Below are 22,650 nucleotides of genomic sequence, written 5' to 3' on the forward strand. Positions count from 1 at the left end.
TTTTGAGAGACAGAGCGTGAGCAGGGGAGGGACAAAGAGAGAGGGAGACACAGAATCTGAAGCAGGCTCTAGGCTCCTAGTTGTCATCACAGAGCCCGACGCAGGGCTTGAACTCACAAACCGTGAGATCATGAGATCATGACCTGAGCCGAAGTCCAATGCTTAACCGACTGAGCCACCCACGTGCCCCAGTGTTTACTTATTTTGAAAGAAAGAGAAATTGTGTATGTGAGCAGGGGAGGGGCAGGGGCAGGGGATGGGGGGAGAGAATCCCAAGGAGGCTCCACACTGACAGGTTGAAGCCATGAATCTCAAAATCATGACCTGAGCCAAAACCAAGAGTCAGGTCCTCAACCGACTAAGCCACCCAGGCACCCCCGCTCTTTTTCTTTTCCTTTTTTTTTTTTTTAAATGATGTTCTGTAAATCCAGTGTGTGTTTCACCCTTGCAGCATCTCTTAGTTTGGTCGTGTTACAGGGGCTCCGTAGCCACAAGTAGCTGGACAGTGAGTGCAGCTTTCAACGCACAGATGCCCTTGTGGCTGTGTAGTGAGTGCCATAGCAGGTGCACATCCAGAATGCTGAGGGGACCTGGGCTGGGAACCATGGGACCTTCTGCCTGGAGCTGCTAGGAAGGCTTGGGGAGGAGGAGGAAATGACCGACTTCGGGGGTGGAAAATGGGCTGCCTTCTCTCCTGCTGGGGGCATCTGCTCACCATCTGAATCGCCCTGCAGGCAGCCGAGGCCGTGGCAGGGGCTACCGGGGCCGAGGCAGCCGCGGAGGATCTCGAGGCCGAGGCATGGGCAGGGGCAGCCGTGGAAGGGGCAGGGGCTCCGTGGGAGACCACCCGGAGGACGAAGAAGACTTCTACGAGGAAGAGATGGAAGTAAGCTCTCCTCCAGTCCCGGGAGAAAGTGGGGGGCTGGTGGGCGCTTTTGGGGGAAACCTTGGAAACAGTGGAAGGAAAGCATCGGGTGGCAGTTCTCTGTGTTTCCACATTCGTTTCTTATTTCGGAATAGAGGAAACCTTCACATGGTTCAAAATTGGAAGGGTACCAAAGCTGTGAAAACCTCTCCCCACTACTGCTGCCCCCGGCAGCTTAGTTCCCATCCCTGGAGACAAGTCTCCTGAGTGCCTTCTGGAAATGTTTGATGCCTTTGCAGTCAGGTGCTTGTTTATTCACGCCCCCCTACACACACACGCACACAGCTTCCACGTTCATTGTTCTATCCCTGCCCGAGACCTTTCCCTGGTGGTCCGTTGTTACAGCCACAGCTGTCTTGTGTAGGAGGAGCCCTGTGGGATTTACCTGGGGGGAGGGGAGAGGAGTTGTAGGGGTGAAGACAGTACCAGAGGTTAGACACCCCCCTCCACCTTAGGCTGTCGCATGTAAGAGGGGGCATAAGCAGGTGGCCTTGGGTGGGTCATCTGCCCTTCTGAATCTGGCGTTCAGCCAAATAAAAAGGCGTGAGGGGACAGAGAGCACAGTTAGGGGCAGTGCTCGTTGTTCCCTGCACGCCACCTGCTTCTCTCCTTTCTGGAACCCTAGTATGGAGAAAGTGAGGAGCCGATGGGAGATGAGGACTATGACGAGTACTCCAAGGAACTGAGCCAGTACCGCCGGTCCAAAGATGGCCGAGGACGAGGTGGGCAGGGGGCCCAGGAGGTGACGGGTCGGCGGGGCTCCTTCCGGCAGCTGCTGCCGGACCGGGATCCTGGGGAGAGGCAGCAGGTGAACGCCATCTCTCTCCCCTGCAGGGTTAAATCGAGGCCGTGGCCGGGGTTCCCGAGGTCGAGGGAAAGGGATGGGCCGGGGTCGCGGCCGAGGTGGCAGCCGAGGAGGGATGAACAAGGGCGGAATGAATGACGACGAAGACTTCTATGACGAGGACATGGGCGTGAGTTGACCCTTCATTCGGATCTGAGATACTTAGCCGAGGCCCCCTTCTCGGACTTTTCCTTTTCTTGAACAAGTTGCCCTCTGAGGCCTGTTCATCCTCCTGCTCCCGTCCGCTCTTCTCCATGGGACAGATGAGCTCTCAACTCTCATGGTGGGTGTGCTGCTGGTGAGACCCTCTGTTTTTAAAACCACATCTCTTGGGGCGCCTGGGTGGCGCAGTCGGTTAAGCGTCCGACTTCAGCCAGGTCACGATCTCGCGGTCCGGGAGTTCGAGCCCCGCGTCGGGCTCTGGGCTGATGGCTCAGAGCCTGGAGCCTGTTTCCAATTCTGTGTCTCCCTCTCTCTCTGCCCCTCCCCTGTTCATGCTCTGTCTCTCTCTGTCCCAAAAATAAATAAACGTTGAAAAAAAAAAAAAAACAATAAAACCACATCTCTGTAGCACCTGCATCTCTGAGGTGTGGAAGGTTCTAGGTGACCCATCCAGGCAGCCTGGAGAGTTTGCCCTCTGGGAGGTGGATGCGTTCCTGCACAGCTGTGTGGTGCCCTTCGGTGGCCCACAGCTCCGAGTGGCAGAACTTCTCCTGTCCGCGCCAGCGCCCCCTGCCTTGGGGCTCACACCCCTCACGGCCATGACACTGCTCTTGTTACCAGAAGACGCTTCTGTCGGAATGCTCGTGCCCACCGGCCGACTTCTGTCACTCCCTCGCAACCCGCCTCCCCCAGCCTGCGTTGTCCCCCCAACCCTTCCTTTTCACTCCCCTTTATGCTCACACTCTGTGTTCCTGACAGGATGGTGGCGGGAGCTACCGGAGGAGCGACCATGACAAGCCCCACCAGCAGTCCGACAAGAAAGGCAAAGTCATCTGCAAATACTTCGTGGAGGGGCGGTGTACGTGGGTAAGGGGCCAGTTACAGTGCCTGGCTGCCGGAGCAAGGCAGCCACCTCACGGAGGATGCTCAGGCCTCTGGGAATGTTCTAGAAGCCACACTAATTGGGGGCGGTGGCCGGGTAAGGGTGGAAGTGATCGCCTACAAGAGATGCTGGGGAAGACGCTCTTGCAAAGATGTAACGTGCTCTGGTGAAGTTACTGGACTTTAGCGTTGGAAAGGGAATTTGTTACGGCCTCTAGATAAAAAGGCAGGTGGGGTGAAGCAGGCCAGCCTTGAATTTCACAGCAGAGTTCAATACCAGAAGGTGGGCCGATGACCGCAGAGCTCTGAGGGTGTAACCCGGTGTGAGTGCCGCCAGCCTTGTATTCAAGTGCGATGGCAGTGGACAGACAACGGCACACACGTGCCCAGGAAATGCCGCACCGCGTGATAAGTCTTAGGAAAAACTGTGCATTTCGAACAAATACGAACAAATGCGTACACGTGTAAAAAACGCTCTGTGTTACAGTTTCAATTCATATTATTTTTAGAAGCTTGTAATACATCCAATGAAAAATGAGTAGCCACTCCTGAGAGTAAGGGGAAACAGCCATAGGACAATTTCTATATTTTGTTCACCCGGGTGTTGTGTTCTGAGTGTGTCTGTGGATAATGGAAAATCAAGCCCCACCAGCTTAAACGCTCAGACATTGTTCCTCTGAGGTGAGGGATGTTGGTGCCCTGGTCAGTGGCACCCTGGGGAACTCAAGCTCCTTTCTCCTTCCTACTTTTAAGAATATCCGCCATCTTTGCCGGTCCCACAGTGGCTGCTGTGGCTCCGGGCGTCCCATCTAAGGGCTGAGAGGAAAGATGGGTGAAGGAGTTTGATTTTTCTTTTAATTGAAGCAGTATTGTCCTCCCTCGGGGACGTTGGCTTATATTTCATCGGCCACAGTATCTCCACACGAGCCTGGAGGATGTGTGTATAGCCGGGCACGTTCTTCCCAAACAAAACGGAGGTTGCGTTAGGAAGGAAGAAGCGTGGCCGTCATGCAGCAAATGGTGAAAAATAGTGGCTGCAGGGAGGGAGAGGGAGAATAAGAACAAAGCGGTGCAGGGCAGCGGAGCGGAGCCTGGATGAACGGGGACGTGGGGCGGGGAGGCAGGGCCCGAGCAAAGGGAGCGCAGCTTTGTCAGAACTTTCAAGGTGGTGGGTAGCCACGTCGTGAGCCCTCCCTGCCCTGTTGGGGGGGGGGGGCATGCGTCCCTGCCATTGGTCCCTCCATGCTTCAGCGGTGACAGAGGAGGACTTCCCCTTGCAGGTGGGCGTCGGCGAGGGCTTAGCGTGGCCCCCCCTTACCTTTTCCCGCCTCTCTTCCAGGGAGACCACTGTAATTTTAGCCACGACATCGAGCTACCAAAGAAGCGCGAGCTGTGCAAATTTTACATCACCGGCTTTTGTGCCAGAGCCGAGAACTGCCCCTACATGCACGATATCCTTTGGCGCTCACGCGTGACCTGCCGCAGCGTGCAGGACCTCCCCCGTCCTCCCCGGTGACGGCGGCTGGCCCGCGCCACCCGCGCTGGCCCTCCGCGCCTGCGCTCCGTCCGCCTCTCCGGGCGACCCCTCGTGGTCTGTCGCGTGGCAGAGGTGCCGTCCCTGTCCTGCAGATGAGTGAACTAACCACTCATGCGTCTGCTCTCTTTACGGGTACCCTCGAGGCCGTTTGTAGCGCCCTTGTCTGTTCCCTTCCTGCGACTTCCCCAGTTGGCCGTGTGGCCTTGGGCAAATCCTCGACCTGAATCATTCCCGGGGAGTCAGGACCTGCGGACGCGGCCCCGAGGCCAGCGTGGTGCGGGCAGGAAGCCCTCCGGAGGGAGAGTCCTGAGAAAACGGGCTCTTGTTGGGTCTGCTGCGAGCACGTCATGCAGCCCCCGAGCGGGTCACTTCACCTCTCTGGGTGTCCGTTTCCCCATCTCCAAAACAGAAGGGGCTGGATTCCACGCTCGGGTGGGTTCTGTGACACGATACGTTTGCCTTAACGTGCCCGTGAACGTGATTTCCCATGTAAGTTGTACCACACGACGGGGAACTGCATCAACGGGGACGACTGCATGTTCTCCCACGACCCCCTGACCGAGGAGACGAGAGAGCTCTTGGATAAGGTAACGTTTGGGGGTAATGTGGGGCCCAGCTGCCTCCAGGGGAACCAGGAGGTGCGCCTCCCCTTGACCTGGCGCGTCCATCTGGCTTCTGTGCGGGACCAGAATTCCCACTTGCCTTGATCTGGAGCTGGGCCGTCTGAGGGAGAGAACGGGGGCTGTTTTCTCTGCGGGGAGAACTGAGGTGCTCTCGCGTGTATCTTCTCTCCAGCCAGGGCGGTTTTTGTGGCGGGGCGGCAGGAGGAGGGGGGCAGCGGTGTGAAAGGAACGTTGCTTGCAAACACATCTTGCGTTGCTTAGCCATCTTTTAGAGAGAGCCCATGATGCACAAGGAGGAGAGTGAAACTTGGGTGGGTTGTATTTTGATGGAAACGTCAGATGCTTCCTCCTAAGACTTAAGGATTCCGTTACGCAGCTGACAAAGTGCAGGGTAATTGGAGGTTCTCGGGAGAGAGCGGCTTCTCCCATGCTGTGCCAGGCCTTCCTCCCCAGCCAGGCGATGTTTGAGACTCATCCTAGTGTCTGTTGTTCTCCCCGATGAGTCATGAGGACTCTGGGGGGCCCAGGTTCCTGTCTTGGGCTTCCTAACGCACTAAGGGAACGGGTGAGGGAGAACACAGCTCCTTTCAGATGAAGGCTTTCGTGCCTTCTAGTTCACAGCAGGTCTGAGAGCTTTGGCCGGTTTTTTGAGAATGGAAAGGATCGAGTCTGAGTAGCACATGAGGCAGCTTCTGGAGTCCGTCAGTACCGCCCTGTTTCTGGTGGGGTCCAGGTCTGCCTGAGGGGTCAAGGGTGAGCACTGCACGAGCAGAGCAGGGAAGCACCCCAGTGCTCACGGGCAGTGCCGTGGGAAGAACTCTCCCCTTACCAGGCCCTCTGGGAAATCTAGTATCCTAGGAATAGGGTTTTGTAATGAGAAGCTTGTCTAGAGTCTGTTTCTCTGACAGGGTAGGGAGCGGGGTAAGCAGTGGCTTCCTCTCACGAGAAGAACTGAACAGTGACTTGCCGAGGCCTGCCCCCTGCTGGAGGTTCAGAGCTGGTGCTCTTAACCAGTGCTGTCCAAGTAGGAGCATAACCGAGCCACCGGTGTCCTTTCACATTTTCTGGAAGCTATGTTAAAGTAGAAGGAAACCTAGAAAAGTTAATTTCAGGCAGTTTGTCTTATTTAACTTGGCGTGTCTGTGTTCAGAATATCGTTTCAGCAAGTGATAACGAAAAACGTAAGACGTTTTGCATTATCGTTCTTGTTGCTATCGTGTCTTTGGAATCTGGCGCTTATCTTCTACTTAGAGCCCCTCTCCGTTTGCACCAGCTGCATTTCAAGCCTCAGTAGCCACATGTGGCCAGTGACCATCGCCTTGCACAGCCCAGCTCTAAACGCCCTAGTAAAAACCCAAAGCAAACCAAGATGGTACATTTCAGCTCCCCGTTACAAACGTTTTGAAAGCATCGGTATCCTCCCCAATCTAAAAACTAAGTCTCAGTGGGTTAAAAATTAGTGTTGACGGACACGTGGGTGGCTCTGTCGGTGGAGCTTCCAATGCTTGATTTCAGCCTCAGGCCACGATCTCAACGGGTCATGGGATCGAGCCCCACTTTGAGCTCTGTGCTGACACTGCAGAGCCTGCTTGGGATTCACTCTCTCCCTCTCTCCCCCATTCGTTCTTTCTCCTTCTTTCTCTCTCTCTCAAAATAAATAAACTTAAAAGATGGTGGAAAAACCATACCAGAGTCAAATTTGGGTAGTCAGAGAGTAAAACTCAAGATGAATTTTAAGGACCCGGTTAACCCAGATGAAGGCATCGACCACTCCTTCTTGCCCAGACAGCTGCAGCTTGTTGGCCAGGGTTGGGGCCTGGAGCTTCTGGGCGGCCCCCGGGTCCACACCGTGGTGCCAGTCGTGCCTGGGCCTTGGCCAGCCTCCCCTGAGATGCCTGCGCTCTTTTTCTTCCTTCCTTCAGCTCTGTTTTCCCACTTCGCGGACACCTTTCTGTCCGTCTAGACACATGTGTTCCCAGCCATCCGTTCCACGTTTGGAAGCATGCTTGCTCCTCCACCCAGATTTGTCTGTTAGCAACATTCTGCCCCATTTGCTCCTGTTTTATTTTATATATGTGTGTGCACGTTTGTTTTTGTTTTTTTTTTCCTCCTTGAACCATTCGGGAGTAAGTTGCTCACGTTTTGGTTCTTTACCCTGAAGTCCTTCCTCACGCTCTATTTTTTTATAGTCAGGTTTGGCAAGGTATAGTTTGTATCCAGTAAAATTCCTCCCATTTAGTGTAAAGTTCTATGAGTTCTGACAAACACAGAGTCATGTAGCCATCCCAAAATGTAGATTGAGGAAATTCAGTCTTCCATTGCCCCCAAAACCCTGCCCCTATAGACTCAGTGCTTCTCCATTTTCCAGACTTTGGCATCGCTGCTCTGTTTTCTGTCTCTATAGTTTGTGTTTTCGAGAATGTTCTCTGAATAGGCATATCCAGTAAAGAGCTTTTAAACACACGTACGTGTGTGCATAACCTCTTGAATCTGCTTTTTTCCACCAGGCATAGTGCATCTGTTGAGAATAGTTGTTGAGGGTAGTTCATTGCTGTTTGTTGGTGAGTACGAGTCCGTTGTATGGATGGTCTTAAATTTGTCTAGTTATCAACCGAAGAAGATTTGGATTGTTTCTAGCGTGGGGGAGAAACTTAAGAATTTTCTAGCCAGCCAACCGACACAAGCTGATTTCTTTGCCTTGATGAGCCTTGGCTCACATACCTTTGCGCGTCTGTGGGTGTGAGTGCCCTTTGCCGCTAAGAGGCTGCTCTGAACTTTCGGAAACTCTTGGCCTCGGTCAGGATCCATCCTGGTAGGGGAGGGGCCTGGTGTGTCTCGTCTGATGGAAAGGTCCTGGGAGTGCTCGTCTTTGCAGGCGGAGAGGCCCAGAGGGGACGCGCAGGAGGTCTGGAACAGACGTGTCCCTCTCGGCGTCTCTGAGCAAGGGCTGTACGGTTTGGGTTCGGCTTTCCTGGTGGGAACGCGGTTTTAATGTGTTTTATGTGTCACCGTCTTGCCCTCTGATGTGGTTCGGCGCCTGCTTTCGCAGCGACGTGCGTGGCTCAGGGTGGGAGATGGAGGGTAGAGAGACGAGCGCAGGGAGCTGGTCTAGACGTGGAGCTGGGGTCTGGCGAGGGGTGAGGGGAGCTGAGTCCTGCAGCGGGGGGGCCGCGTCCTCCAGCTGGCCAGTAGGTTGGGACGGGAGACTCCCGCCTGGCGTGGGGCAGGAGATGGAGGCCCTGGTGGCCGAGACGCTGCTGGTCCCGAGTAGCGCCCGGCGCATGCGGGCTGCTGGGCCAGCGCCGGCAGACGCTAGTGAAGACGGCGCACAGGCTCGCTCTCAGAGCCCGTGGTCTAATGGAGGAAGGGACGCTGGCCGGGTGTTCCCGACTGTTAAGTGGAACAGAGAAGCGCACGCGACAGGCATGTCTGGTCTCCAGAGGCCATCAGAGGCTGGTGGCAGGAGGCGACCCAAAGGAAGAGCAGCCGTGGGGCAGAGGAGGCAGCGCTTGCAAGGAGGGAACAATAGGGCGTCTGGGTGTGAGCTCCGGAGGCCAAGGGAGCGTGACCCCTCCGGTGGCCAGAGCTTGCCACCCCCTCCACAGGAGGGGAGGAAGCTGAGGTCAAGGTTGTTCCTGGTTAATGAGGTATAACCTTGTTAGGTTCTGCCTTCTGCCTGAGGGCATCGAGTTGCCGATGACGGAAGGACCTAGCTTTGTGATTGATGTGTGCTAGGTCAGTGTGCAGGGGACGGTGGGAGGGAGACCAGAGACCAGGTAGGAGGCTGGGGCAGAGTCCTGGCCAGAGGCAGCGGGGCCCAGGACAGAGGGCGGGTGGGCCGCTTGGGAGGTCCAGGCAGTAGCTTGGGAACAGTGTGTAGGAGTGAGACCCCAGATCGTGGCTCGGGGTTCAGGAAGTAGAGGGGGTCCCTCATTCAGAGAGCCACGCTTGTGGCCAGTGGAGAAGGCACGTGGGGTGAAGTGTGCCCGGGTGGAGCTGAACACTTACCCGCAGCTCTCCAGATGGAGGAGTCTCCCCAGCCCCGTGCTGGCACTGACTGAAGGCTTCGGGGCGGGCAGAGCCTTGGAGCCAGGGAGGGGGGGTGGAGGCGGGGTGCCGGGGAGACCCACTGGAGAGGAACATCAAAGAGCGGGGTCAGGGTGGCCAAGGCCTTAACTCTCTCATCCCCCCACGCGCCCCCCACCCCTCACCCCTCCCATCCTCCGTGGTTCTGATGTTAACCGGCTGTTCTCTGGAGCCCAGGGAATGCAGGGGCAGGTGCATTTGTCTGTTTTCCTTGCTCATCTATCCAACAAATGTGCGTCCGTGCCTAGCTTCTGCCGGGCACCGTCCTGGGCCCTGGGGGACGCGGTGGCGAGGAGACGGGGTCCAGTCATTGGGCAGATCCTGATGATGCACCGGGATCGCGGAAGTGGAGGGAAGGTACAAGGAGCCCAGAGGCTCTGCAGACAGGCTGCCATTCACGGGAGCCTCAGTGAGGCAACCCTGTGCTGGTCCCGAGGTGAGTGGTAGGAAGAAAAGAGTGAGAGGCACGTGCTGAGCAGGGGACACAGCACAGGCAGCAGCCACGTGCTCGGTCAAGAAGCAGAGGGGCCCAGGGGCCAGTACGCCGGGCGGGAAGTGGACCGAGCGTCAGGGCGGTGAAGCATGCAGGGCCGGGGCCTGCCTTGCCACTGAAAGGCACTGCTGGTTCGGGGCAGGGTCGCCCACACCGTCCCAGGCACCTGTTAAGATGCGGTTCCGGTTCAGCAGGTCGCCCTGTGCTGCTCGTTCACTCTCAGACCACGCCTCGAGTAGCGGGGCTCTAAGGGACAGATGTTTTCTGTCAATTGGTTGTTCGAGTGTTCCGGCACCCTTGAAGCCATGTTCCTCCTAGACCCTGCTGTCCCCAGGTGCAGGTACCATTCCTGACAGGAGAGAGAAGAGCCAAGACCGGCCTGACACGCACCTGGAGACCCTGCTCCCACCACCCACGCTCCCGCCATCGCTGCGGGGGGGGGGGGGGGCGGTCTTGAGCGGTGCTGGGGCTGGGATGCTAGCTGCTAGCTGCTGAAGCATCTCTGAGCCCCATGTTAGGATCCACGAAGGCATCTGTGCTGAGGTCCCTAAGGTGGCCTTGGCCCAGGTTCAGTCGTTTCCTGGCAGGGGGCGGGGGCGGTCCCAGGACCAAACGTGTAGCCACAGTGGGCCAAGGCTGGAGAAACCAGGCGTGAGCGTCCAAGAGTCCTTGCCCCATGGAGTCACAAGGACCGTGCTTAATCCTCAGGTTGTGACAGCACTTGTGGAATGTTCTATACCAGGGATGCCCAAGGGACTCAGTACTCAGGGTGGCGCCTCTGCCTGGCGTGTACCAAAATTCCAGAATCCCAGAAGGAAAGGGTGTGTTTCGGCAGAAAGCACATCATTTATATAAACAGTTTGGGCATGGGACAATAGGGTATTAGGTATAAAGTAGGTGACACGTGCTACAATGTGGGTATGAGAGAGCGCAAATGGGGGAGGGGTGGGGGAGGCGGGGACAGAGGATCCGAAGCAGGCTCCGCGCTGACAGCAGTGAGTCTGACGTGGGGCTCGAACTCCTGAACCCTGAGATCATGACCTGAGCCGAAGTCTGACCATCAACCGACAGCCACCCAGGCGCCCTGAACCTGGCAAACGTGTTGAGCGAGAGAAGCCGGTCGCAAAAGGCCGGGCAGTGTATGCTTTAATGAACTCTCCAGAATAGGCAGGTCATAGACATGGCAAGCAGATTAGTGGTTGCTGGGGCCCCGGACGAGGGGGAAGGGGAGTGACTGCTAATAGGTATGGGCCCTCCTTTTGGGGTGATGGGGAAGTTCTGGAACCAGATAGAGGTGGTGGTTGTACATCCTCATGACTACTTAATGCCATTGAATTGTACAGTTTAAGGGGAGAAAAACAGGTGTCTTTTTTTTTTTTTTTTTTAATTTTTTTTTTCAACGTTTATTTATTTTTGGGACGGAGAGAGACAGAGCATGAACGGGGGAGGGGCAGAGAGAGGGAGACACAGAATCGGAAACAGGCTCCAGGCTCTGAGCCATCAGCCCAGAGCCCGACGCGGGGCTCGAACTCACGGACCGCGAGATTGTGACCTGGCTGAAGTTGGACGCTCAACCGACTGCGCCACCCAGGCGCCCCTGGGTGTCTTGGTGCAAACAGGAGTGTCTGCCCCCTTCCCTGCCCCAGCTGGTCACAGAGCAGAGGCAGCAGTGGTGTGGGATGATGACTTCCGTGCCTCATGGCATGATGGTCGCGGGGTCCTGGTGTTTTAGGGTTCTCAGAAAGTTCAGTTTCCTGCGCGGGAGGCCTGGTCCCTACCTCATCCCGGTCTATCCCCCCCCCCCCCCCCCCCCCCGCTTTGTTCTCACCGGCAGATGTTGGCTGATGACGCAGAGGCGGGCGCTGAGGACGAGAAGGAAGTGGAGGAACTGAAGAAGCAGGGCATCAACCCCCTGCCCAAACCCCCCCCTGGTGTGGGCCTCCTGCCCACCCCTCCTCGGCCCCCCGGCCCCCCGGCCCCGACCTCTCCCAACGGCAGGCCCATGCAGGGCGGCCCCCCGCCCCCGCCCCCACCTCCCCCTCCGCCTCCCGGGCCCCCCCAGATGCCCATGCCTGTGCACGAGCCGCTGTCCCCACAGCAGCTGCAGCAGCAGCAGGACATGTACAACAAGAAGATCCCCTCCTTGTTTGAGATCGTGGTGCGGCCCACAGGACAGCTGGCTGAGAAGCTGGGTGTGAGGTGAGTGCCCCAGGGCCCCAGATTCCGTCTGGTGGGGCTGGTCTGGCCTCAGCCGGGCTCCTCTGTGCCGGGGGTCTCACTGCGAGCCTGGTCTGGAGCCCTCTGTGACCAGCCTCACGGATGCCACCGTGTCTCCTCGAGGGCATGGCTACCATGCATGCTTTGCAGCCCCTCACAGGTGCATTTCTTCCTCCTAGGTTCCCTGGACCCGGAGGACCCCCGGGGCCAATGGGCCCCGGGCCCAACATGGGCCCCCCGGGGCCAATGGGGGGCCCAATGCATCCCGACATGCATCCCGACATGCACCCGGACATGCACCCTGATATGCACCCCGACATGCACCCCGACATGCCGATGGGTCCTGGCATGAACCCTGGCCCGCCCATGGGCCCCGGTGGCCCCCCAATGATGCCCTATGGTCCTGGAGACTCCCCACACTCTGGAATGATGCCCCCCATCCCGCCATCTCAGAACTTCTATGAAAACTTTTACCAGCAGCAGGAGGGCATGGAGACGGAGCCTGGACTCATCGGGGACGCAGGTGCGCGGGGGGCCGGGCGGGGGCTGGGAGGGGCCGCTGCGGCTCGCACAGGGGAGTGTCATCGGGGACTTGGCTTTCCTCCTTGGTCCGAGTCTTTGGAAGCATGAATCCGACTCCATCTCTGTCCCGTGAGTGGTTGAACGTTTTCAGTGACGGGATTCACCACCCCGTTGAGGTCGAAGGGAGTCCTGTGACGTGATGAGTCTGGTTTACTTGATTGTCGCTTGCTCTGCCTGGAAGCCCGAGGGGCGGGTGTGGGGTGGCATTGGGCTTTGAGGCCAAAGCGCCTTCTCCGGTGTGGGCTCCTTCTGGACGGTCCTTGGCTTGGAGCTGCTGGCGTTCTATCGACTGACCGTCTTCCTTCCGTCTTTCCTTCCCTCCTGGCTGAAACAAGAATGCGTCCTGGTAACAGCTTCAGTGTCTGACAGGGTGCTGGCCGGCCCATGGTGCTGCATCCCTAGGAGGTCACATGCCGCCTTCGGGAAGGCTGGGATGTGCCCACTGCTGCCAGGCCTGGGGTCAGAGCAAGCAGGGCAGCCGTAGGCCTTGCCTCAGCTGCATTTTAGTTCAGGGAAGCAGACAGGAGACGTGTAAATAAACACATACGCTCGTTTCAGCAGAGATCGTTTCTCGAAAAAGTAAAACACAGAGCTTGTGGCAGACGGTCGGGGCAGAGGCAGGTTGGGAGTGGCTGTGCCGCGTGGGGATGGCCAGCAGAGGCCTCTCTGAGAAGGGAGTGAGTTGGGATGTGAAGGGTAAGAGGCCAAGGGGCAGAGACCCCGGTCCGTCGGCTCGGTTGAGAAAAGTAAGGGCAGCCGTGTAACTTGGGAAAGGGAAGGGACAGAAGTCCCAGCGTGGGGACTCCGACGGCCCCGGTGAGGTGGCCTCATTGGAAGAATGGTAGGGTATAGGCAGAGGCATTCGAGGGGGTGGATAGTAGGGGTTGGAGTGGAATCAGGGAACTTTCTGGAATGCTATGGAGTTGTCCTGGGCAGAGCTGGCCGTGACGGGGCAGGAAGTAGCGAGTTTGGAGAAAACGCCGTGGGGCCTACATTTCTCCTCGTGCACATGTTATAAGACAGGAAGGGGCAAATGGGGACGCCGGCCTCGAGGCAGGGTCACCTGGGCGGATGCTCACGCCGTCCCTGATGCCGGAACGTCCTGCTGGAGAGAGCCGAGTTGTGGGTGCTGAGCACCCACAAGAGATCACTTCAGCCGCCCTGTTAAGCAAGAGATGCCCATTTGACAGCCGTGGGGAAACTTCGCGGGGCATCAGGGAGACCACCAGGCTGGGGGTCAGTGTGAGCCTCCCGCGTCTCGGTGGTGCTCGGAGCCACGGAGCAGTGTTTGCGGCAAGGAGCGGGAGCTTTGCAAGCGGGAGTGAGAAAGGCAGGCTGTGTGAGGGAGGTGCCGTGGTTCCCACGGGCCCCTCCTCCTTTCGTAAACGTGTAGAACGTGCATGGAAAAAGGCCTGGGCGCGGAGGAAAACCAAGTCTGGCGAGCTGTTCACAGTAGGTGCCTCTAAAGTAATTCGCCCCTATTTCCTTATCCGGAAATCTATGCATTTGAAGTGTGCCCGCCCAGTGGTGGTTACTATATTCAGTCGTACGGCCAACGAGTAGTTTGTTCTGTGCAGGGGCTACTGGGACTGTTGTTCACGGCGTGTGCCCGGCACCGCTCTAGGCTCCTGCCCCATAGTGCAGGTTTGCCCACGAAGTTCAGGGGCTAGAAGAGGGTGGCCTTTCACTTTTTCCTTCATATGCTTTGCGTATGAAATATTTACAAATCGTGTTAGGCCTTTTAGTTTCTATTAAGTTACAGATTATCCTCTTGGTAGCACTGGCCACATTTCAGATGCCCAGTAGCCCCGTGGAGGATAGTGGTAGCCAGGTCGCACTGTGCAGATACGGAATATTTCATCATTGCAGAACGTTCTATGTGTGGGGCGGCGCTGACTACACGTTCTCTGTCTGCACACACGCACGCATGCACACACAGTCCCCACGTGCAGCAGGCCCCTGCCTGTCCTTCAGGAGTGAAGGCAGACCCCGACCCTCGAGCCCTGTGCTTCCTAGACGCCATGTGAGAGAGACACCCCCCCGCCCCCCGCCCTTAAATGCAACCGCACACTCGTGAGCATTTGCAGAGTTCAGGACCCCGTAAAGGAGGGAGGGAGAAGGAGGAATCACCCGTGAGCCTCTGGATTGACATGTGGCCATAGCAACATTTCAGTTATTTCCTTTTATTTACAAGTCTTTGGTCACCGTGGCCGAGCTCATATTACGAGCTCTCTACGAGATGCAGTGTTTTTCTTTTCTGATTATTACAAAGAAATCATAAAAAGAGGGCGCATGGCTGGTGTAGTCGCAAGAGCGCGTGACTCTTGATCTTGGAGTTGTGAGTTCAAGCCTCACGTCGGGGGTAGAGCTTACCTAAATAAATAAAACTTAAAAAAAGAGGAAGAAAGAAACCATAAGCTGAATGCCCCTCACCAGTAATTAGAACAGATCAGAAGCACGTGGGGGCCCCTCTCTCCCGAGTCTCGCTCCCAGAGGACTGTTTTCTGTCTGTCTGCAAAGCCTTTTCGTTGCATTTTGTAAACATCTGTACGACGTTGCGTCTTGTTTTCACTTCATGAGCATTTGCCCGCCCACATCACTAAATCGTGCTGTGAACCCCATTTTGCAGCGGCTGCATCCTGGGTGGGGACACCCCCGTTGGCTGCTCCGTCCCCTGCTGTTGGGCCTTCTGTGGGGACCCTCCTGGGGAGGGTAGGAAGGGACGGGCTGCACATCGTCACCCATTGCCATCAGGGGGTGGGGGTTCTCCAGTTAAGGGCGCGCAGGTGGGATGGAGCTGGTGCCGCAAGGCCCTTCCCGACACGAGCCCTCGGTTCTTCCCTGCCACAGAGGACTACGGGCACTACGAAGAGCTGCCGGGGGAGCCTGGGGAGCACCTCTTCCCCGAGCACCCTCTGGAGCCCGACAGCTTCTCTGAGGGAGGGCCCCCAGGCCGGCCGAAGCCGGGCGCCGGTGTCCCCGACTTCCTGCCCTCAGCCCAGAGGGCCCTGTACCTGAGGATCCAGCAGAAGCAGCAGGAGGAGGAGGAGAGAGCGAGGAGGCTGGCTGAGAGCAGCAAGCAGGACCGGGAGAATGAGGAAGGCATGTGTCCTCCCCAGGGGCAGGGGCTTCCCCTGACAGGCACAGGCCCCCCAGGCCGCTGTGCCGTGGACAGGTGGGGAAGGCCTAGCTGGGTTTTGTGTCGGAAAGGAGCTTGTGGCCAGAGAGGACCGTGGAGCCGGGCTGGAGCCGCTGCATCGCGTGTCCCTGAGGAAATTGGAAGTCAGGGCTGCCTTTCTGCATCCTGGGGGTCGAGAGAGACCCTGATCCCATTGAGGAGGGCGGTGGGCTGGTCCCTGGAGGAGACAGCAGCCGACAGGATTTCCCTTCTGAGCCCTTAGAGAGGAGGCTCACCGCTCTCCTTTCCCTAGACCATGCTCTCAGGAAGTCAGCAGATGACAGCCAGTTGCTGACATAAACCAGTAATAAGCACGGTCCCAGCTGCCAGGTCACTTGGTGCCACACAGCGGATCTGATGGCATCCAGCCCAGGAGGAAACGGGGCGGACAAATGGTGTCTAGAACCAGGAGCTGGAGCCTGGGAGCAGGTGGGGACAGTGGGAAGAGGGGGCCACACCCTCCCTCGGTGGCTCCGGTGTCACCTGCCCAGAAGGTTGGACTTGGGCCAATTTCTGAGTCTGCCCACCTGGCCCCGTCTCTTACCAGCCGGTGACTGCCCTTCGCCGGGATATGGTAACGCTTCGAGGGGCCTGGGGGCCAGTGTCTGTGAGCCCCAAGCGCAGAAAGAGCGGAGTCAGTGCTAGGTGCTCCCAGGCGCCCAGGGCAGGGCCTGCCATGCTGGGACCTGAGCCCATGGCAGGTGAGGACGAGGTGTCGGAGCCCCGGGCTGGGATCCTGAGCTCAGTCCTCGCTCTGCCCTCGATCTCAAGGTACCGTCCATGCCTCCGCTTTCTCGTCTGTCAAACGGGCGTGATAGTAACACTGCCTTCTGGGTGGTCATGAGAATTAATAAGATAGAGCACATGGGGAAGGATCCAGAAACAGTAGCCAGTGATCTCCCAGGCTTGGTGCTCCGCCCACCTGAGTTTCGTGGCTGTTCGTAGCAGCCCGCAGAGGGAGGGGTTTTTAGGAAAGGAGAAACTGAGGTTCTGAGAGGTAAGAGGCAGAGGAGCCGTTCACCCAGCGGGCCGCTGTGGGTCTGCGGACTGGTGGCGGTGGCGGTGGCCGCTCGGTGGCCGCTCATCTTCCTGTACCTCTGTTCTTGCTCAGGTGACACCGGAAACTGGTACTCAAGTGATGAGGATGAGGGCGGGAGCAGCGTCACCTCCATTCTTAAGACCCTGAGACAGCAGACGTCCAGCAGACCCCAGGCTTCCGTCGGGGACCTGAGCAACAGCGGGCTGGGGGATCCCCGCCTCCAGAAAGGACACCCCACGGGAGGCCGGCTGGCCGACCCTCGCCTCAGCCGGGACCCCAGACTCACCCGCCATGCCGAGGCTTCCAGCGGGTCTGGCCCAGGAGACGTGGGGCCCTCCGACCCTCGGCTGGCTCGCTCCCTGCCCAACCCAAAGCCCGAAGGCGGCCTTCATTCCAGCCCTGCAGGCCCCAGCGGCTCCAAAGGGTCTGGACCACCCCCTGCGGAAGAGGAGGAAGGGGAGCGGGCCCTGCGGGAGAAGGCCATGACCATTCCCCTGGACCCTCTCCCTGGGCCCCCGTTGCGGGACCCACGGTCCCAGCTGCAGCAGTTCAGCCACATCAAGAAGGACGTGACCCTGAGCAAGCCGAGCTTCGCCCGCACTGTGCTCTGGAATCCTGAGGACCTGATCCCCCTGCCCATCCCCAAGCAGGACGCGGTGCCCCCCGTCCCCGCAGCCCTGCAGTCCATGCCCACCCTGGATCCCAGGCTGCACCGTGGCGCTGCCACGGGACCTCCCAACCCCCGACAGCGCCTGGGCGCCTCCACAGACCCCGGCGCGTCCAGCTCCAACCTGCCCGACTTCGAGCTCCTCTCTCGCATCCTTAAGACTGTTAATGCCACCGGCCCCTCGGCGGCCCCTGGCTCCAGCGACAAGCCCAGTGACCCCCGGGTGCGGAAGGCACCTACCGACCCTCGGCTCCAGAAACCAGCGGACTCTGCTGCCTCCTCCCGGGCTGCCAAGCCCGGCCCCGCCGAAGCACCCTCTCCGGCCGCCAGCCCCAGCGGGGAGTCCTCCCCACCAGCCACCGCCCCCTATGACCCCCGAGTGCTGGCTGCCGGTGGGCTGGGCCAGGGCAGCGGGAGTGGGCAGAGCAGCGTGCTGAGTGGCATCAGCCTCTACGACCCCAGGACTCCCAACGCAGGTGGCAAAACTGCGGAGCCAGCCGCCGATGCGGGCACCCAGCCCAAAGGCCCTGAGGGCAATGGCAAGAGCTCGGCCGCCAAGGCCAAGGAGCCTCCATTCGTCCGCAAGTCCGCCCTGGAACAGCCTGAGTCCGGGAAGCCCGGTGCAGACGGGGGCACTGCCACAGCCACAGACCGATACAACAGTTACAACCGCCCCCGGCCCAAGGCCTCCGCGGCCCCCACCGCCACACCGGGTGCCCCGCCACCAGAGGGCGCCCCGCCCCAGCCTGGCGTGCACAACCTGCCCGTGCCCACCCTCTTTGGGACTGTGAAACAGACGCCCAAGACGGGCTCTGGAAGCCCATTTGCTGGCAACAGCCCAGCCCGCGAGGGCGAGCAGGACGCGGGGTCCCTGAAAGATGTTTTTAAAGGCTTTGACCCCACTGCCTCCCCCTTTTGCCAGTAGTGTTAAGCTGGAGTCAGGCGCTCCCCGCACCCCACCCTTCCCAGGGCAATATTTAAGGGTAGCAACCAGAGTTGGGAACTTGGGGGGAGGGGGGCTCTGGGTGGTCCCCCCCCTTTTTTTTCTCTCCCTCCCCTTTTCTCTCTTTCTTTTTTAATAGTACTTTCTTTGCAACATATAAATTGTATATAACCATTTTCAGTCAGTTCTGGTCAGTGCTGCGGGGCTCCCAGGCTCCTGCCAAGGAAACCTACTTGTGCACATGAACAGTTGGAAGTCCCCGGGGCCTCAGCCCCAGCGGGCCCTTCCTCTGGCCAGGCTCAGTTATCAGGGACTCTCTGAAGGCTGGAGCCCCAGTCTGGTGGCTGGAGGTCCAGTGGGTTTTCTGGGGAAAGCTGGGCCCCTCCTCCTCCCCAACCCCCCCCCCCCCCACCAGCCCACACCCGAGGACAAAGGGAACAGTAGGTGTCAGAAGGCACTGAACGCTGCTCACCCCATGTGAGCGAGGAGAGATGAAGCCGAGACCGTGGGCAGACCCTGCGTCGAAGCAGGTCCAGGCATTTCTAGAACCCCATCCCCTCTGCAGTGGGCAGGCCCCGACGACCCGCTTCAGGGGCCCGAGGAAGGAAAGAATTTGAAAGAAAGGCAGAGAGCCCTTGGAAGCTGTCTGAGCTGGGAGAGGCACAGCCATTTCTGCTCCCGTCTCCTGTGGATTCGCACACCGGCTTCCCTGCTGCCCTCCGTCCAGAGTTCGTCCTCAGACCTGTGCCCTCCGCCCACGTCAGAAGACTCCAGGGTGAGAGACGAACCTGGAGACGGCAGGGCTGGTGTGGGGCGGCATCCCCCAAAAGCTGCCTCCAGGAGGCAGCCTCCGCAGACCGCGTGTTTTCTGTCAGTATTAGCTCTCGTTTTGTCCCGTCGCGGCCACGCCGTCCTCCCCTCAGGCCGGGGTCTTTCCTGGTCCCCCGAAGCCAGAGCACCCAGTGTGCCGGCCCCAGCCCCTCTGGGGACAGCTCAAGGATCCGTGGCATGGCCGCTCCGCCAGGCTCCCGACAAGAGCCCCGGGGGGTTCTTGCAAAGTGTTTCTGTTCTCCGCTTGCTTTGAACCTCCTCCCACCGCGTCTGATGTAGGGCCCGTGGTTTTAGTGTGTTTTTCTTCCCAGCTAACAGGTGCACGGGTTCAGAGGTATGTCCCAGTGTTGGATTTGGGGGGCTTGAGGAAAGGGCAGGAGACTAGCCAGGGCAGGGTGGGGGGCCGCTGGGCCTTCTCTAGGAGAGAACCGGCAGGACCCCCGCTTGCAGGTGGAGGGCGTGGAACCAGAAGCCTGCATCCTGCTCCCCTCCTCCGGCTGAGCCGGGATGGGAGCAGAGACATCTGCACTGGACTCCCCCCACCTGCCCCAGGCCCCTGGCTGAGGTCCAGCCCCACCCACAGAGCTCCAGAAAAGGCTCACCCTGTGGATGGGACCTGGGGAGGCCGGCCCATGGCTCCGGGGTCCTTCCTACCTGTGCATAAGCAGGTGCTGGCCATCTCTTGCCTTGCTCTTGTCCCATCACCCCAACTGCCTTGCTAAAGGCCCCCATCTCTTTCTTGCTAATAATGAAGAAAACTGGTGATCCAGCCAGAGGGTTCCCCTCCCACCTCCTTGGGGTGGGAGGTGAATGAGGCTCCTGTACCGAACCCCTCTCGCCCGGAAGAAAAACTGTCCAGTTTGGGGCCAGAAGCACGGGTGGGAAGAGGCAGCCCGCAGGGTCAGTGCGCCGTGATCAGGTTGGTTTGGTTCGTCTCTGTCTATTTCGTTTTGTGGTTTTTAAACAATCATTAGTGAGATTTTTCTTCAGCCACCGGTGTTGGCCTTGAAGCAAAGGGCTGCAGCCCTTGATGTTTGTAAAATAAGTAAAGATACACAGTGTGGCTGTGGGTTTTTTGTTTTTTGTTTTTTGTTTTTTTCCTTCTCTCCCTCCCTCCTTTGAGAATTTTCTTTTGTAAAAGCAAAATTAAATACTTTTTTAAAACCGAAATCTGTGGATGAAATAGAAGCTGGAACCCTCCTCTAGGAATATTCAGCCTAAGAACCTCACGGGACTATGAATTCCCCCCAAAATTTTCATTTGCCATCAGGCCAAGCTTTTAAAAACAAAATGTTCTCTAACCAGGATTGTAACAAAAGTGTAAATATTACTTCAGAGTTGAAAGTTGATGGTGCAAATATGTATATAACGTACTGTATTTTTACAATGATCATCGCATGACTGTCCCAGCTCCCTTTTTGTACTCCTTCTCTGTCTTCCAGAAATGTCACCTGCCCTTTCTCCTGTGGTCTCTTAATCCAATAATTGTATTACTGCCATTAAAGGATGCAGTTATTTTAAAAATCCTGCGGTCTCGCCTCTCTGTGCCGCTCCCACCATCCCCCACCCTGGGAATGAGAAAACCTGGATCGGTTCTCGTGGTGGCCGGCCCCCAGGGTGACATTCGTGATGACCTCATGGGATCGGGGCCTCCGAACCGCCTCTCCGCTTTCTTTAGTGGTTGGCACCTGCCTCCCACGGTTCCTGAACCCCCGCTTTGGGCCAGTCCCTGCATTCAGAGATACAGCGGTGAGCTGCACGGCCCTGCCCCTGTCCAGCCCACGGAAGGGGCCAGTGTGAACTTGCAAGACCCCCGGGCTGGCTCCTGGGGATGCGCCAAAATGGGAGCCCTGACTAGCACAGACTAAATGCGTGCGTCTCCTCACAATTCGTATGTTGACACCTGTTTTCCCACCCCCACCCCCACCCAATGCCATGGTATCGGGAGGTGATGAGGTCAGGAGGGTGGAGCCCTTCCACTGCTTGCTGGTCTAGGCTGCTAAGCTCTAAGTTCATGTCACCACCTCAGGATGCGATCTTTGAATTTCTTCCAATTCATCCATTACTGAGTAAGGTTGATTTCACCTGCAACTCAAAGTTCCCAATTCCCCTTGGCTTCAACAGCCAGGAGTCCAGCATTTCTGGAAGGTCAACAGGGCAGTTCAGGGTTGGTCAGCTTGGAGTGAGTTGTGAATTCACACAGGTCCTGACCGGTTTTCAGACTGTCGGTCACCCCCTTGTGATCGCAAGATGGCTAGAGCGCCCGACAGCCTTCGCCTCAGCCAAGTGTGGGAGCGAGGAAGGAATTCTTCTGTACCTTCTCAGGAGCAAGGGAACAGTTCTGGAAGTCCCTCAGGACCCTTCCTGTCCGGTCTTGTCAGCCAGGATCAGATTGTGCGCCCCGTCCTGTGTTGGTCCCAGGGAAGAGGAGAACAGAAGTCTTGTGTTTAGTCGTTAACAACGACAAAGATCCATCCCGCAAGGCCCTGTGAGGTGGGGGGAGGCACAGGGGTTGACAGTTACAGTGACAATACAGCCAGCAGTCACGCATGGGCACGCACCCATGGTGCATCAGATCCTGTCGGCGACCCTGGGCTCCTGCTGAGGCGACCCACCGGCCTGGGGCAGGGCCCTGCAAGGGGAAGGGAGCTGGTGCCTGGGTCACGTTGGCAGGTCCTGGAGATCCTCGAAGGCAGTGTGCTGCAGACACAGGGAGAGAATCTGGAGAGTCTGTGTTCAAGTAAGGTAGTGACTGGGTCATGCAGACCGGAGCCTAGAACCTTCTTTCTCACGGGCGTAGGAAAGGGATTGGCTAGGGCAAGCCTGCTGGGATGACAAAGCAACGGGAGCAGGCATCTGGTGAGCCAATAGACTTGAGACTTGGGGGGGGGGGGGGTGTTTAGGGGTCGGTCACAGTCACACGTGGTGGGTGACCGCGAGGGATCAGAGAAGATGTCTGGTCAGCCCAGTGGAAGGCAGAGATGGCACCTCAGAGGAGGACGTGGTCTGGGAACTGGCCGAAAGCAGCTGTGGTCGCAGGCTGGGGGACTCCTGCACAGAGCTGGTCAGGAGAGTTGCAGGAACGGGGTGGCATCTCCAGAAGTGCATGAAGCCCTGAGTATCAGTGTTGGAGGAAGAAATGGAGCCTGAGGACAGAAGTGGCCATTGGGCACCAGCTGGTGATTGAGGCCAAGAGCTGTGTCAAGAGCCTTCCACTTTCACCCAGTTCCTGGGGCATTAGGACCGGCAACCACGCCAGGTTGTCCTCAGGCACCTGACCCCGCCCACGGCCTGGATTCCACAGGTGTGAACATGGTGCCATACACGCTTTATCACAGTTCAGCCATCTGCCCATCCCCCTCTCCACCCATCCATCGTGTTTGGATGCATTTCAAAACAACTTGCAGACATCAGAACACAGGGTTCAATATTCACAGTCCTTTTTTTTTTTTTTTTAATGTTTATTTTTGAGAGAGACAGCAAGAGGAGGGTAGGGACAGAGAGAGAGGGAGACACAGAATCTGAAGCAGGCTCCAGGCCCTGAGCTGTCAGCACAGAGCCCGACGCGGGGCTCGAACTCACAGACTGCGAGATCATGACCTGAGCCGAAGCCAGATGATTAACCGACTGAGCCACCCAGG

General features: G+C 58.0%; 1 protein-coding gene across 8 annotated transcripts in view; it reads left to right on the top strand.

Moving 5' to 3' along the window:
• Window positions 1–20,533, top strand: part of ZC3H4 (zinc finger CCCH-type containing 4) — a 45,500-nt gene extending 24,967 nt beyond the window's left edge. For 7 of the 8 annotated variants that reach the window (XM_047077776.1, XM_047077775.1, XM_047077779.1 and 4 more), the window contains 10 exons: window positions 735–886; window positions 1,551–1,647; window positions 1,760–1,899; window positions 2,691–2,798; window positions 4,153–4,264; window positions 4,828–4,937; window positions 11,387–11,751; window positions 11,949–12,292; window positions 15,202–15,453; window positions 16,641–20,533. In XM_047077776.1, the coding sequence (XP_046933732.1) occupies window positions 735–886; window positions 1,551–1,647; window positions 1,760–1,899; window positions 2,691–2,798; window positions 4,153–4,264; window positions 4,828–4,937; window positions 11,387–11,751; window positions 11,949–12,292; window positions 15,202–15,453; window positions 16,641–18,160 (3,200 nt within the window). In that variant the 3' untranslated portion in view covers window positions 18,161–20,533. The remainder of the gene's footprint in view (window positions 1–734; window positions 887–1,550; window positions 1,648–1,759; window positions 1,900–2,690; window positions 2,799–4,152; window positions 4,265–4,827; window positions 4,938–11,386; window positions 11,752–11,948; window positions 12,293–15,201; window positions 15,454–16,640) is intronic. The other variant, XM_047077781.1, reaches the window with a different exon arrangement.
• Window positions 20,534–22,650: the final 2,117 nt, after the last annotated feature.

The sequence above is a fragment of the Lynx rufus genome, unplaced genomic scaffold, assembly GCF_022079265.1.
Source record: "Lynx rufus isolate CCGP_SWC_20201006 ecotype Redwood Valley unplaced genomic scaffold, mLynRuf1.p SCAF_16, whole genome shotgun sequence".
NCBI lineage: Eukaryota > Metazoa > Chordata > Mammalia > Carnivora > Felidae > Lynx > Lynx rufus.